The following is a 15,982-nucleotide window of genomic DNA, read 5'->3' as shown; positions in this document are numbered from 1 at the left end:
AGCATTAGCAACTAAGGCCATATTGCTCCGGAATATGCGGTGGTCATTCCCTGACCTTTCCGCATCCTCCGTATTTGGTGGTGACGGGCTCGAACCCCGGTCTAATCAAGAAGCGTGTGCTACGCACTGCTGCTCCTTTCCACCTGGCTACGGAGGCGCCTGAACAGGTTGGAATCACAGGGAAAATTCTTAGATGGATAGCTGGATGGCTTCAGGGCAGGAGGCAGAGGGTTGTGATAAATGGTTATTCCTTAGATTGGGTTGATGTAAGAAGTGGGGTTCCCCAAGGATCAGTATTAGGACCACTGTTGTTTTTGATTTTCATAAATGACATCGATGAAGGGATAGAGGGCATGATGTCTAAATTTGCAGATGATGTAAGATTGGTAGAGTAGTTAATGATCCCTGCCAAGCTTCTTCAGAGTGACCTAGATAGACTTCAGAGATGGTCAAATAATTGGCAACTATGCTTTAATCCAGTAAAATGTAAGGTATTACACCTAGAGAACAGTAACCCCAAAATAACTTATACACTTAGTGGAGTTGAACTAAAGTCAGTAGTGGAGGAAAGGGACTTTGGTGTTACAATACAGTCAGACACGAAGTTCTCCAAGCATTGTAGACAGGTTGCAAGGAAGGCCCATGGTGTTCTATTGATGATTTATCGAACAATTGCTAGTAGAGATAAGGATGTCATAATCCCATTATATAAGGCTATTGTTAGACCACATTTGGAATAATGTGTTCAAGTATGTAGACTGCACTTAAAGAAAGACATTGTGCTTCTTGAAAGGGTCCAAAGACAGGTAACTCACCTAGTAAAATCAGGCAAAAGGGCATCCATATGAGGAAAGACTTCAAATATGTGGGTTGCAGAGAATGGAAACTAGGCAACTTAGGGAGACTTGATTGAGGTGTTTAAAGGCTCTGAGAGACATAAGTAAAATGAATGAGGACAAAATTTTCAAGGTTATAAATGATTCTAGAACTAGGGGCCATATTTTCAAGTTATAGGGGAAGATGTTTAGACGATTGCAGGAAGTTTTATTTTAGCCAGCGAGTTATAAATTACTGGAATAAGTTACCTACACGGGAGGTAGAGGGTGACAATTTCTGGAAATTCAAAGGTCAGCTGGATTACCTGGGGGGGGGGGGGGAATGCATAGGTTGTCTATTTCCTTTTCTCTTATTAATTATTATTATTATTTTTAATTTTCTTATTATTATTATTTTATTTATTTAGTATTATTTTTTTTTTCTTGGCTGGTGCAGCATAAGCCATAGGCTTCCTTGCACCATGTGGCCATTGCTAATACTGATACGTACACAATTAAATAATAATAACACATATAACCATAACTGTAATTAGTATGTGAGGGAGAGATCAAAAAAGGTATTCACCTTTAGGAATTTCTGGGATGTGCAGATGTACCGAAATAATAAAACTTCGACCAGAACATGTAATTCCATCTTTAGTGAACTGTCTGAAACAAATGATATGCCATATCTTCTTATCTTGTCCCCTGTATAGATGGATATTTTAGTCAACAAAATTGATTCATTTTTCTTTGAATTCATATAACTATATAACTATTGATAACTTATTCTTATAACTTATGAATTAAAAATTTTTTTACTTAATGAGATTATTAAATGATACTATTTCATTTCAATTCCAAGTATATATCAGTGAATGCGTAGTTCTAGCAAGATTATATCTAACACTAGCTAAAACTGAAGTAAATTCCAAATCCTACCACATTATAGCTTAATGACAAAAGGTATAGATATTGTAAAAATGTACAAAAAAAAAAGTTTTCCAATAAAGAGTGGTCTGACCACAATACCAAGTTGGACAACTCTAGTTGGCAATGAAAATCTCAACCCTTTAAAGTAAATCCTCTTGCAAATTCTGCTATCCACTGAGGGGCCAGTAGTCCTGAAACAGGCTCTCAGAGCAGTCTTATCTTTTACACAAATCTGTTTGAAAGTAGTACAATACTAGAACAACTCAGTGCAAAGCAATTTTGTTCTACCACGAGAAGTAAGATCACTGCATTATCTATGCAGTTTAAATCCTGCTGGATGCAAAAACTGATGAAAGGAAAAGCCAGTCCTGTATACACCCCTTATAATTTCTCTGCAGCTATATAGTTTTACCTATCTTATATCCTTGAATTTCACTTTTAATGCTATCTCTTATTCGGAACACTTCATAACTTGGCAGCTCTTGCAATTTACAGCTATGTAGGTCATACAACACAGTTGGTGGCTAAAGCAGAAAGATAGAAAATGTCCAGTATGGGTACAGCTGGAAAAATATATATTTCATTAATCTAATCACTTCCATAAACAGCAATACTTACAAATGCATAAAAACAATAGATTTAATTCCACACAATCAAGACTTTTGCAGCCATTATAACTGGTCATATAGCTTGTCAGCAGAATGACTAAAGCAGGGAGATAAACAACGGATGACTGCAGGTCACTCACTTGGCTTCCCACTCCACACTAATGCAATGGAAAAGAAGCTATTTGGATTTTAACATTTGGTTTTTTTTAAACTGACTCAGTCCTGGAACTTATCTGTCAATTATAGGAGGGAGTATATGATGAGAGCCTTGTCGATCAATTCGGCCCTGGAAAGATTGTGCAAGGCTCAAGGGGTAGAATTTTTTTCAGCCTGGAATGTACTTGTTAACAGGAGAGATTGCTTCTACAGGGATGGGATACACTTAAATAGAAAGGGTGCGAGAATATTGGCTGATGCTATAGAGGCAGTGTTAGGTGGGTCGGAAAACTGCTAGCTTGGGGGGGATACAAAGACAAATAGATTAACAGTAGCCACTGGCAGAGGTGAAAGAGATTCTTGCACTGCTTCTATTGGAATGAGCAGAAGCCTGAAAAACAAAATGCAGGATATTTCAGAGACTGCTGGAAGTCATTGCAGTACAAGTAAACACATGGGTTGTGTTAGGGTAGCTAAGAATAGAAACAGGTGCATGTATACTTGCGTGTACACCAATGCTAGGAGTTTAGTAAATAAATTTGATGAATTTGAGGTATTGCTCAAAACATCAAAGGCAGATATTGTTGGGATATCAGAGACGTGGTGTCACACAGATATAAGGAATGCAGAACTGGAATTAGGGGAGTACAATGTGTATAGAAAGGATAAACAGGACAGGAGGGGAGGAGGGGTTATGCTATTAGTTAAAAAACACATAAAATCCAAGGAAGTGAAGCCAGTCGACATTGATGGACAGGGCAGTGTCGAGTCAGTTTGGTGTGACATAAGCATAGGTAAATCAAAATTGAGAGTAGGAGTGTGCTATAGGCCTAATGACTCTGATGAGTATAATAAGATACTGTACAGGGAAATAGAATGGGCCAGTAAATCAGAGAGTCTTATAATGGGGGATTTTAATTTCCCAGATATTGACTGGAATTTGTGGGTTGGTCACTCACACACTAGCAAGGCTTTTGTGGATTTATTGGATGATTGTTTTCTACACCAGCATGTTCGGGAGGCAACTAGAGGGAGTAATACTCTTGATCTGATTACCAGTAGTGATTCTTCATGCATTAGGAATCTGCAGATAAAGGAACCACTGGGTGGCAGTGATCACAGTGTGCTGAAGTGGGATTTACTCAAGGAGGTAACTACCATCAGAGGTAAAGGGAAGGGTTTTTGCTTTCGTAAAGGCGACTATGATGGTCTGAGACAGTATTTAAATTCTATACAGTGGGACCAACTGATGATGTTACTAACAGCAAATTCAAAATGGGAAGCATTCAAGGAACTAATCTTGGAAGCTACCAGGCTTTACATACCAACCAAGAAATATTGTTCAAGGTTCAGGCCTAAATGGTTGTCAGATGAACTAATGAGACATATGGCAGAGAAGAAAAATGCATGGGATACATACAAATTAATGGGTGACATGGAAGCCTATGATAGATATAAGTTGGTCTGTAACCAAGTCACAAAGGAGATTAGGCAGGCAAAGGCAGACTACGAAAAATCCTTGGCAAAGGATGCAAAGAAAAACAGAAAAGAGTTCTTTACCTATTTAAACTCAAGAAGGAAAGGGATGAATTAGATTGGTCCACTGGATATTGATGGTTCAACAGTTGAGGATCCAGCTCAGGTGGCTAACAATCTAAACGAGTATTTTGCATCTACATTCACACATGAGGAGTTATTCAGGAAGGGGAATGTCGTAGGTGAAGTAAACATTGGCAGTGAGCTAGATTATTTTCTAATAACTGAGAGGAAAGTGGAGGAGAAATTGTTGAGGATAAACATAAAAAAGGCACCCGGGGTGGATGGGATCTATCCAGTTATATTAAAGGAGGCAGCAAAGGAAGTAAGCAAACCCCTAGCCATAATTATGAGAGCTTCTTTGGACTCAGGGGAGGTACCCATGGACTGGAGATGTGCAAATGTAACCCCAATTCACAAAGGAGGATCAAAGGCTGACACAAGTAATTATAGACCTGTTAGTTTAACTTCGGTTCCAGGAAAATTAATGGAGGCACTGGTTAAAGAAGCACTGCAGGATCATCTGGACAAGAATTCAGTTATAGCTCAGACACAGCATGGTTTTGTTAAGGGCAGGTCTTGTCTGACCAATTTGATTGGATACTATGATGTAGTCACAAAACAACTGGATGCAGGGAATAACTTTGATATTATATATTTGGATCTTAGAAAGGCTTTTGATACTGTTGCACATGGAAGACTGCTGCACAAATTGGAGAAGTGTGGCATTGGAGGCAAATTGCTGCTATGGATAAAGGGATGGTTGAGTGGCAGAAGACAGAGAGTGGTAATCAATGGACACTGCTCAACGTGGACTAATGTTATTAGTGGAGTTCCTCAGGGTTCAGTGTTGGGTCCATTGTTGTTTTCTGTATTTATAAATGATATTGATGATGGTGTATCAGGCTTAATGTCCAAGTTTGCAGACGATACCAAGGTTGGCAGGGTTGTTAAGGACACTACTGATACTATGCTGCTGCAACAGGATCTGGAAAGGTTGAGCAGATGGGCTGAGAGGTGGCAAATGAAGTTTAACATTGACAAATGTAAAGTACTACATATGGGAAACAGTAACCCCAGTTCAACGTATCAACTCTGTGGTACTACGCTGACAGTGGTAGAGAATGAAAAGGACCTGGGGGTAATTGTGCAGGCAGATATGAAGTTCTCTGAGCAGTGCAGACGAGCTGCAAGAGTAGCTCATGGTGTCTTGTCAATGATATACAGGAATTTTTCTAGCAGTGACAGGGATGTGATTATTCCCTTGTATAAGGCATAGGTCAGGCCACATCTTGAGTACTGTATACAGGTCTGGAGGCCTCATTTCAAGAAGGATGTAGAGCTGCTGAAACGAGTACAGAGAAGGGCAACAAGATTAGTGAATGGAACAAAGGGTTGCTCTTACGAAGAAAGGCTTAAGTTTTGCAAATTACAGAGCCTGGAGACTAGGCATCGGCGAGGTGATCTGATAGAGGTGTATAAGGCTTTGAATGGCTTGAGCATGCTCAATGCCGATGGGATTCTTCCTCTTGCTCAGAATAATCACCTGAGAGGGCATAAATTCAAATTGAGGAAGGACGGATGTCAGATTGATGTGCGGAAATTTGCCTTTAGCCAGCGGGCAGTTGGTTTGTGGAATAGACTCCCATCGCTTGTTGTTGAAGTTGATAGCCTAAACAAATTTAAGGCTCAGCTGGACAGGTATTTCGAACGAACGGAGGGGTGAAATGGGAGTAGTGGTTTTTTTTTTTTTTTTTTTGGCTGATGCTGAATAAGCTTGCTTTCTTGCATCATATGCCTCTACTAATGCTAATTAGATATGTTCACCTGCATGGCAAATCCTATAATGCAGCACACAATTCACAGACAATATTCTGATGCTTCATGGCCTTAACTGCTGCCCAGACTACAATGAAAATAACCTATTTCATTACACTTTTATAAATTTTTTATTTGGAATTGATTTTTGATTTATGTATTGAAATTGATTTGTGTAACTGAAAACAACATATATCAAGATTCATTGCCCTGCACAGATCTTACCCACAAATCCAGAGGCCAGTTTCTCTAAGAATGATATTAGTGCAACTGTTACTCTGTGGCTTTCACTTTGACAACAAAATCTGTGTTAATGCAAGGCTCTGAACATAATACTCTGCATGTACATTGACAAACTATTCCAGTATGTTCTTTAGCAACTTCGGGCACATTTTTTGTGGAAAATATAACTAGCAGTTTGATGTTCAGTATTAGCATGACCAATTGCTGTCTGCTTGCTTATGATATTCCAGAATGTTGAGAATTTCCAATATCAATATGCAAGTCCTGCCATTCAACATTCTACCAGCTGTCCATATTCAAATTTATTCACTGGTACAGCATGTGGAAACAAGCTTCCACATGCCATACTAATGGTAAATGGTGTCTCTTGCTTTTGAAGCTTCATTTATACCACTGTACTCTGCAATATGCTCCATAATATTTGCTTAAAATGTACTTAATCATTAACATTCCAAAAGTATTGGAATGTTAATGAACATAATATCCTAAGGAATAAACTAAGTTTTCATTTTAAGATTTTTTTTTTTTCTAGTAATCATGATTCACCTTTATTAAATTATATGTCAATTGCAGTACTAACCAATGGTAACTAATCAGAGCCAGTAAATTTCTCAGCGGCCATCCTGGATAGTCTTCAAGTACACTTGGATCTGAAAATCCCAGAAAAATCTGAAATACAAATTCAATAAGATATTTAAAATAGATCAAAAAGAAAAGAAAAAAAAAAGCAATCAGTAAATATAATAATAAACTTCATATTTTGTAAAAATGCATGTACTTTATTCATATCAGAATTCTGAGGGATTGCGGCCAGGTTTAAAATTCTTCTACATTCTAAAATTTTAAAAATCAGCCAATTTTCAGCTTTTTGAAAGTCTAAAATTGGCTGTATATTTAGAATATCTCTGTCTTTATTTCATTTTAAATGCAATAAGGATTCTTAGAGATATTCTAAACATACAGCTGCCAATTTTTAGACTTTCAAAAAGCTGAAAATCAGGTAACTGTAAGCAGAGAAAACCAGAAGATATGCAAAAAGCAAGAGTTAGTCATAAAAAATAGATAGGAAAAGCAGAATATATTTTTTTGGAAAAAGCAGGTTTAAAAATTTTTTTTTAAAGTCCACACTGCACAATTTCACTAACAACATACATTTTATATTAAAATGTATTTTAAGTGTATTAAAATACAGTGGAACTTTTCTATTACAAACTTCTATTTAACGAATTTCTCTATATTACGAATTTTTTCGCAAAATAATGCACCTCGAAACGAAATTACATGTAAAATTAACCCCATATAGCGAAGTGTTAGTCTCTCTATAACGAATTTTTTAAAAAATTAGTAAAAGCATTTACTGCTAAACAGCTGCTCAAATATATGACCTCCTTCCCTCCGAAATTATGCATTAGCATCTGGAATTAATCATCCTTTTAGTGAATACTTGTGGCCATTGACGCCCATAGGAGGGTCTTTGTTTCATTTTTGTTACAGTTATTAAACCAAATGGGTTTTCTTAAAAGTGGTCATAAACTTTACAATAAATAGGATAGATTTGTAAATTGATGTTGGCTCAGGGGAAAACGAAATTCGCTGCGGTAAGCCTTTAGCGTGCTGCGGCAGCAATACGTAGAATGCTACCATAGTCTGTTTTTAGTAATGCCTACTGAGCGACATCCGCTTCTCACCTCAACCGTACCACGTGACTTTCCTGTCAATCATTATATGATATGTCCGTTCTCATCTAACTGGACTCCCAGTAAATGGTTTTCATGATTTTTTTTTTTTTAGAACAATTTGTCATCAAACACATAGGCTATATGCTCTTGTATTTTTTTTTTTTTTTTTCTGAAAGTAACACACAGCATACAATTAACCATAAATTTTCTTTCGTGTATATATGAATGAAAGTCGTATATTTCTTCAAAGTGATTGATAGGAAAAGTCACGTGATACTGTTGAATTGGCAAGAGAATGTCATTGAGTAGGCGGTACTAACAATTCACTATATGGCCAGCGCAGTGAAGTTTGCGGTGTATGTATGAGCAAGAGTTGCAGTCCAGTAATTTTTACATTTGCGGAAACAATGTCGAAGAGAAAGTGTTTAAGTATTAATGATAAAGTAAAGATTCTTCATGATATTGACCAGGGTTTTAAGAAAAAAGATATTGTGGAGAAATATGGCATACCTGCAAGCAGCTTATCTACGATTTTAAAAAATCGAGAATCAATTTTAAATGCAATTGAAGGAGGAGCAGACAAGAAGCGAATTAAGTTGTGTATATACGAAGATGTTGATAAAGCTGTTCTAAAATGGGTGCAAATGATATGTGAAAAGAATATACCAATATCGGGTCCAATAATTAAGCAACAAGCTCTGAAACATACAGAATTTAATGTGAGCACTGGGTGGCTAGATAAATTTAAGAAGCGCCACAGAATTGTGGAAAAGGTTATTTGTGGAGAAAGTGTTAATGTAAGTGAAGAAGATAGTAGTAGTAGTAGTAGTGGCACGTGATGCAAGAAAGCAAGTGTATGAGCTTATGCAGCATCAGCCAAAAAAAAAAAAAAAAAAAAAAATCACACCATTCCCTCCAAATGCCTGTCCAGTTCCTCCTTAAATTTATTTAACCTATCAACTTCCACAACGACAGATGGAAGTTTGTTCCAGCAATTAACCACCCGCTGGCTAAAGGCAAATTTCCGCACATCTATTCTACATCTGTCCTTTCTTAATTTGAACTTATGTCCCCGTAGGTTCGTAATCTGAACAAGTGGAAGGATCCCATCAGAATTCAGCGTGCTCAACCCATTCAAGGCCTTATAGACCTCAATCAGATCACCGCGCAGGTGCCTAGTCTCTAGCCACTGCAATTTGCAGAACTTAAGCCTCTCTTGGTAAGAGGATCCCTTCATTCCCCTCACCAATCGTGTTGCTCTTCTCTGTACACGTTCAAGCAAATCTACATCCTTCCTATAATGAGGCCTCCAGACCTGTACGCAATACTCAAGGCGTGGCCTGCCATTGCCTTATACAGAGGGACAATCACCTCCTTTTCCCTGCTAGCAAAATTCCTATATATCATTGACAAAACCCCATGACCTGCCCTAGCAGCCTGTCTGCATTGCTAAGAAAACTTCATATCTGACTGCACAATTACTCCCAGAACTTTTTCATTTTCTACCACCTTAAGTGTAGTACCACACAGTTGGTACGTTTCTCTGGGGTTACTTCTACCCATATGCAGTACTTTGCATTTGTCAAGGTTAAACTTCAGTTGCCACTTCTTAGCCCATCTGCCCAAATTATCTAGATCCTGTTGCAGTAGCACACTGCCATTACTGTCATTAACAACCCTGCCAACCTTTGTGTCATCTGCAAACTTCGACATTAAGCCTGATATACCTTCATCAATATCATTGATAAATACACAAAACAACAGTGGACCCAACACCGAACCCTGTGGGACTCCACTAATAACATTAGTCCACGAAGAGCAGCACCCATTGATTACCACCCTCTGTCTTCTCCCACTTAACCATCCTTTTATCCATTGTAGCAACTTACCCTTAATACCATTCTGCTCCAATTTGTACAGTAGTCTTCCATGCGCAACAGTGTCAAAAGCTTTCCTGAAATCCAAGTATATGATATCAAAATTATTTTTTGCATCCAGTTCCTTTGTGACCACATCATAATAACCAATCAAATTTGTCAGACAAGACTTTCCCTTAACAAACCCATGCTGTGTCTGAATTATTGCTGCAGTCTTGTCTAAAGATTGCAACAGTTGGAGGAACAATACCTTAAAGAAGATTTTGGAAGAATATGAACCTAAGGATGTTTTTAATGCTGACGAAATGGGTTTATTCTTTAAATGTTTACCGAATAGAACACTTGCTTTTAAGGATGATAAATGTTTTGGTGGAAAACAAGAAAGAATCACTGTGCTAGTTGGAGCAAATATGACAGGAAGTGAAAAATTAAGACTTTTAGTCATCGGAAAATCAAAAAACCCAAGATAAAAGAATCCTTTTTTGCGAGATATAAGACAGGACAGAGTTTTAGACGGATTGAAATTAACTAAGTTATCTTTGCCGCACTGGAGAATTACCTGGGGATCAGCATTTAAGGAAAGAGGAACAAAATCTTTGGAAGTTGACTACACCTTTAATAAAAAAGCATGGATGAGCAGTGATGTCTTTGAAGACTGAATATTAAAACTAGACAAGCATATAACAAAAGAAAAAAGGAAAATTGTGTCAGTAACTGACAACTGTCCAGCACATCCTACCAGTATTTCTGCCAAACTTAAAAAAAGTGTGAAGTTGTTGTTTTTACCACCAAATGTAACATAAAAACTCTAGCCAATGGACCAAGGCATTATTAAAAATTTTAAATTTCATTATCAAAAGAGAATAATAATGAAGATTGTCAATGCATTATCAGAAAATAGAAACTTGGAGGTTACAATTAACCTTAGAGATTGCATCTCTGAATTGGCAAAAGTTTGGAAAAATTATATCACTGAATACACTATTCAAAATTGTTTTTCGAAAGCAGGATTTGCATTGAATACAGAAGTCAAACATCAACTGGATGAACAAGATGGACTGCCCCTTTCACAACTGAAAAACTTTTGGACCTTATTAGAATTGTCCGGAAACATTGAAAATGAAATAACATTGGATAGTTATGTTTATGTAGATCAAGATCTGACTACAACAGAACATCGAAATGAAGATGAAATACTGCTGAACAGTGTTAGACGCGACCATGATCATGAAGAAATTAACAATGACACTGAAGACACATCAGAACAACCCGTAGAAAAGACAACTCGTGCAGAAATGATTAAAGCTTTTAAAACGGTTTGTATGGGTCTACAGTTTTGTGAAAATGTTCTTGATAATGTTTTTAATGCTCTGAACAAATGTGAGGTTTTCTTTGAGAATCAGACATTTTTTAATTGTACTGTGCAAACGAAAATTACAGATTTTTTTTTAATTTGTGATACTTACCGGTGAAAATTGTGTAAACGTAATTTAAATAAGTGTTTTTGAAATAAAATACATTAAAAATAAATGTAGATTCATTTTCATTTTCTAATTAAATAACAATTTCTAATAAAAAAGATATTCTCTGTATAACGAAATTTCTCTATAACGAATTTTTTTGCTGGATTTATCGAATTCGTTATAGGGAAGTTCGACTGTATATGAAAATTCAAGCCTGTCATTTTACTAACCCCTCTCAGAGCCTTATAAACCTAATCAGGTCCTCTCTAAGGTTGCTGGCTGCCAAACTCTGTATCCCATGTAATCGAAGTCTTTCCTTGTATAATCATCCTTTTGTTGATCTCACCATGCAAGTTGCCCATCTTTGGACCCTTTCAAGAAGTTCAATATCTTTTTTCAAATAAGATCACCATAGCTGGACAGATTATTCAAAATGCAGACTACAATTGCCTTATACGGTGGGATTATGACCTCCCTATCTCTACAGCATAATGTTCGATAAATCATTGACATGACATGACATCCTGGGGTAGCATTTCCACTGCTCAGAGAACATCACATCTCCACATATTGTAACTCCCAGATCATTTCTTCTCCACTGTTTTTAATTCAACCCCACCAAGTGTATAAGGTATTTTGGGATAGCTATTCCTTTTGGATCATTTAAATATTACCATTTTTCTGACCATTCCTGAAAAACCTGTTCAATTATTCTGTACGAATACTGCCTTGCACTGATCAATAATCACTCTCCCAATTTTTATATCATCTGTAAATTTTGAAATCACATCCTCTATCCATTGGCTGAAGTCATTTATGAAGATAGAAACAATAGTGGTTCAAGAAATGATCTTTGGATGTTTCCACTTCAAACGTTATACATCTGAAGAAGATCCATTAATCTTAAAATCTTTCCAGTAATAGTAGTAGTGGAATGTGATGCAAGAAAGCAAGTGTATGAGCTTATGCAGCATCAGCCAAAAAAAAAAAAAAACACACCATTCCCTCCAAATGCCTGTCCAGTTCCTCCTTAAATTTATTTAACCTATCAACTTCCACAACATCAGATGGAAGTTTGTTCCAGCAATTAACCACCTGCTGGCTAAAGGCAAATTTCCATACATCTATTCTACATCTGTCTTTTCTTAATTTGAATTTATGCCCCCTTAGGTTCGTAAAATGAACAAGTGGAAGGATCCCATCAGAATTCAGCGTGCTAAACCCGTTCAAGGCCTTATACACCTTAATGAGATCACCGCGCAGGTGCCTAGTCTCCAGCCACTGCAATTTGCAGAACTTAAACCTCTCTTGGTAAGAGGATCCCTTCATTTCCCTCACCAATCTTGTTTCCCTTCTCTGTACACACTCAAGCAAATATACATCCTTCCTAAAATGAGGCCTCCAGACCTGAACGCAGTACTCAAGGCATGGCCCGACCATTGCCTTATACAGAGGGACAATCACCTCCTTTTCCCTGCTAGCAAAATTCCTATATAACATTGACAAAACCCCATGACCTGCCAGGGCAGGTCATGGGGTTTTGTCAATGATATATAATCCCAACATGTTCCAGCTTATACAGTAACCTCTCACGAGGGACTGAGTCAATGTCTTGCTAAAATCTAAATAAACTATCTCAAAATTGTTCCTATATCCAGTTTATGAATAACTGTGTTAAAATAGCTTACCAGGTTAGTTAAACATGATTTTCCCTTAAGAAAACCATTTTGTGTGTCCTTTAGAATGCCATTTCCATCTAAATGTTCTTGGATTGCATTCTTAATCAATGCCCCCAATTTTCCCTACCACTTAAGTTAGATTAACAAGTTGTTTTTTTTTGTTTTGGTTTTTTTTTTTAGAAGCATTAGCAACTAAGGCCATATTGCTCCGGGATATGCAGTGGTCATTCCCTGACCTTTCCACATCTTCCGTATTTGGTGGTGACAGGCTTGAACCCCGGTCTAATCAAGAAGCATGTGATACGCACTACTGCTCCTTCCCACCTGGCTACGGAGGTGCCGACTAACAAGTGTGTAGTTACCGTCTTCACTCTGAGAATTGCACTGGTGATATGTTGGCACTTCTCCAATCCAAAGGAATCATTCCCAAGCCCAATGATGCCCTCATAATTAACCTCAATGGCTCACTACACTCTGTCTACCTCACTCAAAATTACTGCGTATATGTCATCAACTCCAGGAGCCTTACTTGCCTTTAGACTCAAAAGTTTTTCTAATAAACAGTCATCTGTAATTTCGAAAATACTAATTTCATGTCTCAGCTTAATTCGCATAGCCTCTCCTCAGCATGAAGGTTCTTTTGGAGCACAGACTGGTTACCTATTCAATTCATCAGCAACATCACCTGGGTTATCTAAGACTTTTCTATACACAGTACACGAGGGTCTGATCTTGATTTATTTTCTTCTTCTTTATATTCACATACATGGAAAACTCCTTGTTCCCATTCTTTGCTCTCTTAGCCAGTGCTTTCTCATATGCAGCCTTGGCCTCCCTAGCCTTCTTATCTGTGGTACTATTTTGGATTAACTTACAGCTGTTTAGGCTTCAGTATACTTTTTATCATGCTGTAATGTTCTCATGCTACCTTTTTCTGCTCTATTACACTGGACAGCTCTGTATTCATCCATCTTGGCATCCTGCTTGTGCTTAATTTTCTTAATGGTATATATGTGTTCATGGCCTTCTGTTCTTATTGCTTTAAAGGTATTCCATAATTCTAATGTATTTACCCTCCCTCTGCAATCTACCCAATTGATGCCATATGATACTTTATAGGTCCTGATACAAGTCCTTGAGATTACAGTCTATTTCCTAAACTTATAGATGCCATTTTGTGCCTTAAGTCCGAATATGAGTCCTTGTTATAATCTTTCCTCCAAGCTCATTGTGTGAACAAAGATTTGTCTTCAGGAGCTGCATTAATACATTTAATGCTTTTAAAGTTAATTATGGTTTAAAATAAATTCATTTTAAATTAACCATTTTTATGCTTAATTTTGGAATATCCCTTGTAATAGGAAGAGATTCTCTATTCATGCTTCATATAAATATTTACCACATTGCATACTCAATGCACTAATATATGACCATCCCTCTTGCTGGTTATATCCATTACGTGCTAATATGTGCAGTATTTGTAAACTCTTAATGGTATCAAGCATTTTCCTATAACTATGTTGTGTGTAGCATGGTTTAAAAGAGTAGAAATTATTGGTACCAGAAGTGTAAGCACTCCTCCTCCCTGAAACAAGATGTCTAGTGAGATGTTAAAAAACTACTGTCATGATAGTATTCATGAACTGGAAAATTGAGAGTGCTCAAAAAAGAAAGTCATATCTAGGCTGATAAGAGAATGGTATAATATTTAGAGCACACCAATAGGCCAATAGCAGAGGAAGCATCCCGAAATGCAAAGCTAAGAAGTGCAGACCGATTTCCTAAAGCAAAATGCAAAATATTGGTTGGAGTGTAGCAGCAAAGTCCAAGTTGAATCCTATCCCCCATCCAAGATGATTCTGTGTTCACTGACACCTGCAATGTATTTTGATATAAGCAGGATAATATCTGAAAGTTGTGAATTATCGAAGCAATGCTGTAGGTCAATTTAATTTAAAGTTAAATTATTAATGTGATTTTAAAACAGAAACGACATTTTTGAACAGGGCAATGCCCTATGCTACTGGATCAGATGTGTAGATGTGGCAGAATGTGTGGATCACCACTGATCATGTGGTGCAACTGTGGAACAAAATATGCTTTTTTTTTAATGAAAACCCCAAACACGAAAGGTATCAAAACCTATAGTACTTAGTACTGTGCATAGGTTGAAGGAGAAGTATGGGGGGAGGGGGGATGCCGGAAACTTTGCTCTAGAGACTAAACATGGGTTTCACCACTTCAAGCCTCCAATAAGCAAAGTGGTGGTATTTCACCGGTTGATGAAAGTCATCTACCAGACTATATCTCTGGATGTGTTTTGCAATTTTGCAGCATCAAATGCTTTATGGTAGTGTTCAAGACATCAATGCATGAGGAAGCTGAACACATTATTATTTGGGTGGCCATTTTAATGGCCTCTGAGTATAATATGAAAATATATTTATTTAGAGATAAATACAAAATAAATAAGAGTAAGGGATAAGTTTTTTTGGAAAAATTTAAATTGTCCAAAAGTTCATCATCAAAATATTAATTGAATGAATACAGTAGATGCTCATTATAACATGGTTCACTATAACCGTTCTTATATCTCGCTATAATACTATCACAACTCACTATAACACTTTTAACAGCGTACAGATTTAATTTTTGAATTGAATTCTTTTAAGATTGAATTTTTGGCATGTTTAACAAAAATGTTTCATCTAATACAGTTGATTGCATGAGAATGAATATCAAAACAACATTAAAACATTTCCCACACCGACTTAAGAAATTTTCCCACACTCAGTAAAATTTTCTCCCACGCTAATTTAATTGCAGTCCAGTGACTTGTTACATGGTTCCAAAATCAATATTTGAAAAAATTATCAAGTTAAGGAATATGCAGTATTACTTATATTTGCATTATATGCAAATATCCAAAGTCTAGTCATCACTGAGTACAGTGTTAGACATCGTCCGTAACGGACAGTTTACTTGAACGTTGTATCATAATTAATGCAATGCAGTTACATTTTTGAAGAGTTAATAATGGCAGATAAGAATTGCATTTTAAGTTTAATTTTGATACGTAATGTGGTTAGTTACCACATAATTATAAACGTACATAATATAGAATATTTTATGTGTACAAATTTTTGTATATTAAATATTTACTGACATTTGTGCA

The 15,982-nt window shown here is 36.8% G+C and overlaps 1 protein-coding gene across 1 annotated transcript in view; it reads right to left on the bottom strand.

Annotated features, from left to right (window-relative positions):
- The window catches only part of Atg7 (Autophagy-related 7), a 196,796-nt gene that overhangs the window by 122,174 nt on the left and 58,640 nt on the right, over positions 1 to 15,982 (bottom strand). Inside the window, exons 8-9 of the mRNA XM_090381559.1 lie at positions 6,690 to 6,778; positions 1,402 to 1,523 (exon numbers count right to left, since the gene is read on the bottom strand). Coding sequence (XP_090237685.1) covers positions 1,402 to 1,523; positions 6,690 to 6,778 — 211 coding nt within the window. The remainder of the gene's footprint in view (positions 1 to 1,401; positions 1,524 to 6,689; positions 6,779 to 15,982) is intronic.

This window comes from Mastigoproctus giganteus, chromosome 9, assembly GCF_048544385.1.
Source record: "Mastigoproctus giganteus isolate SK-2022 chromosome 9, ASM4854438v1, whole genome shotgun sequence".
NCBI lineage: Eukaryota > Metazoa > Arthropoda > Arachnida > Uropygi > Thelyphonidae > Mastigoproctus > Mastigoproctus giganteus.
This window is presented reverse-complemented; position numbering and strand designations above follow the sequence as displayed.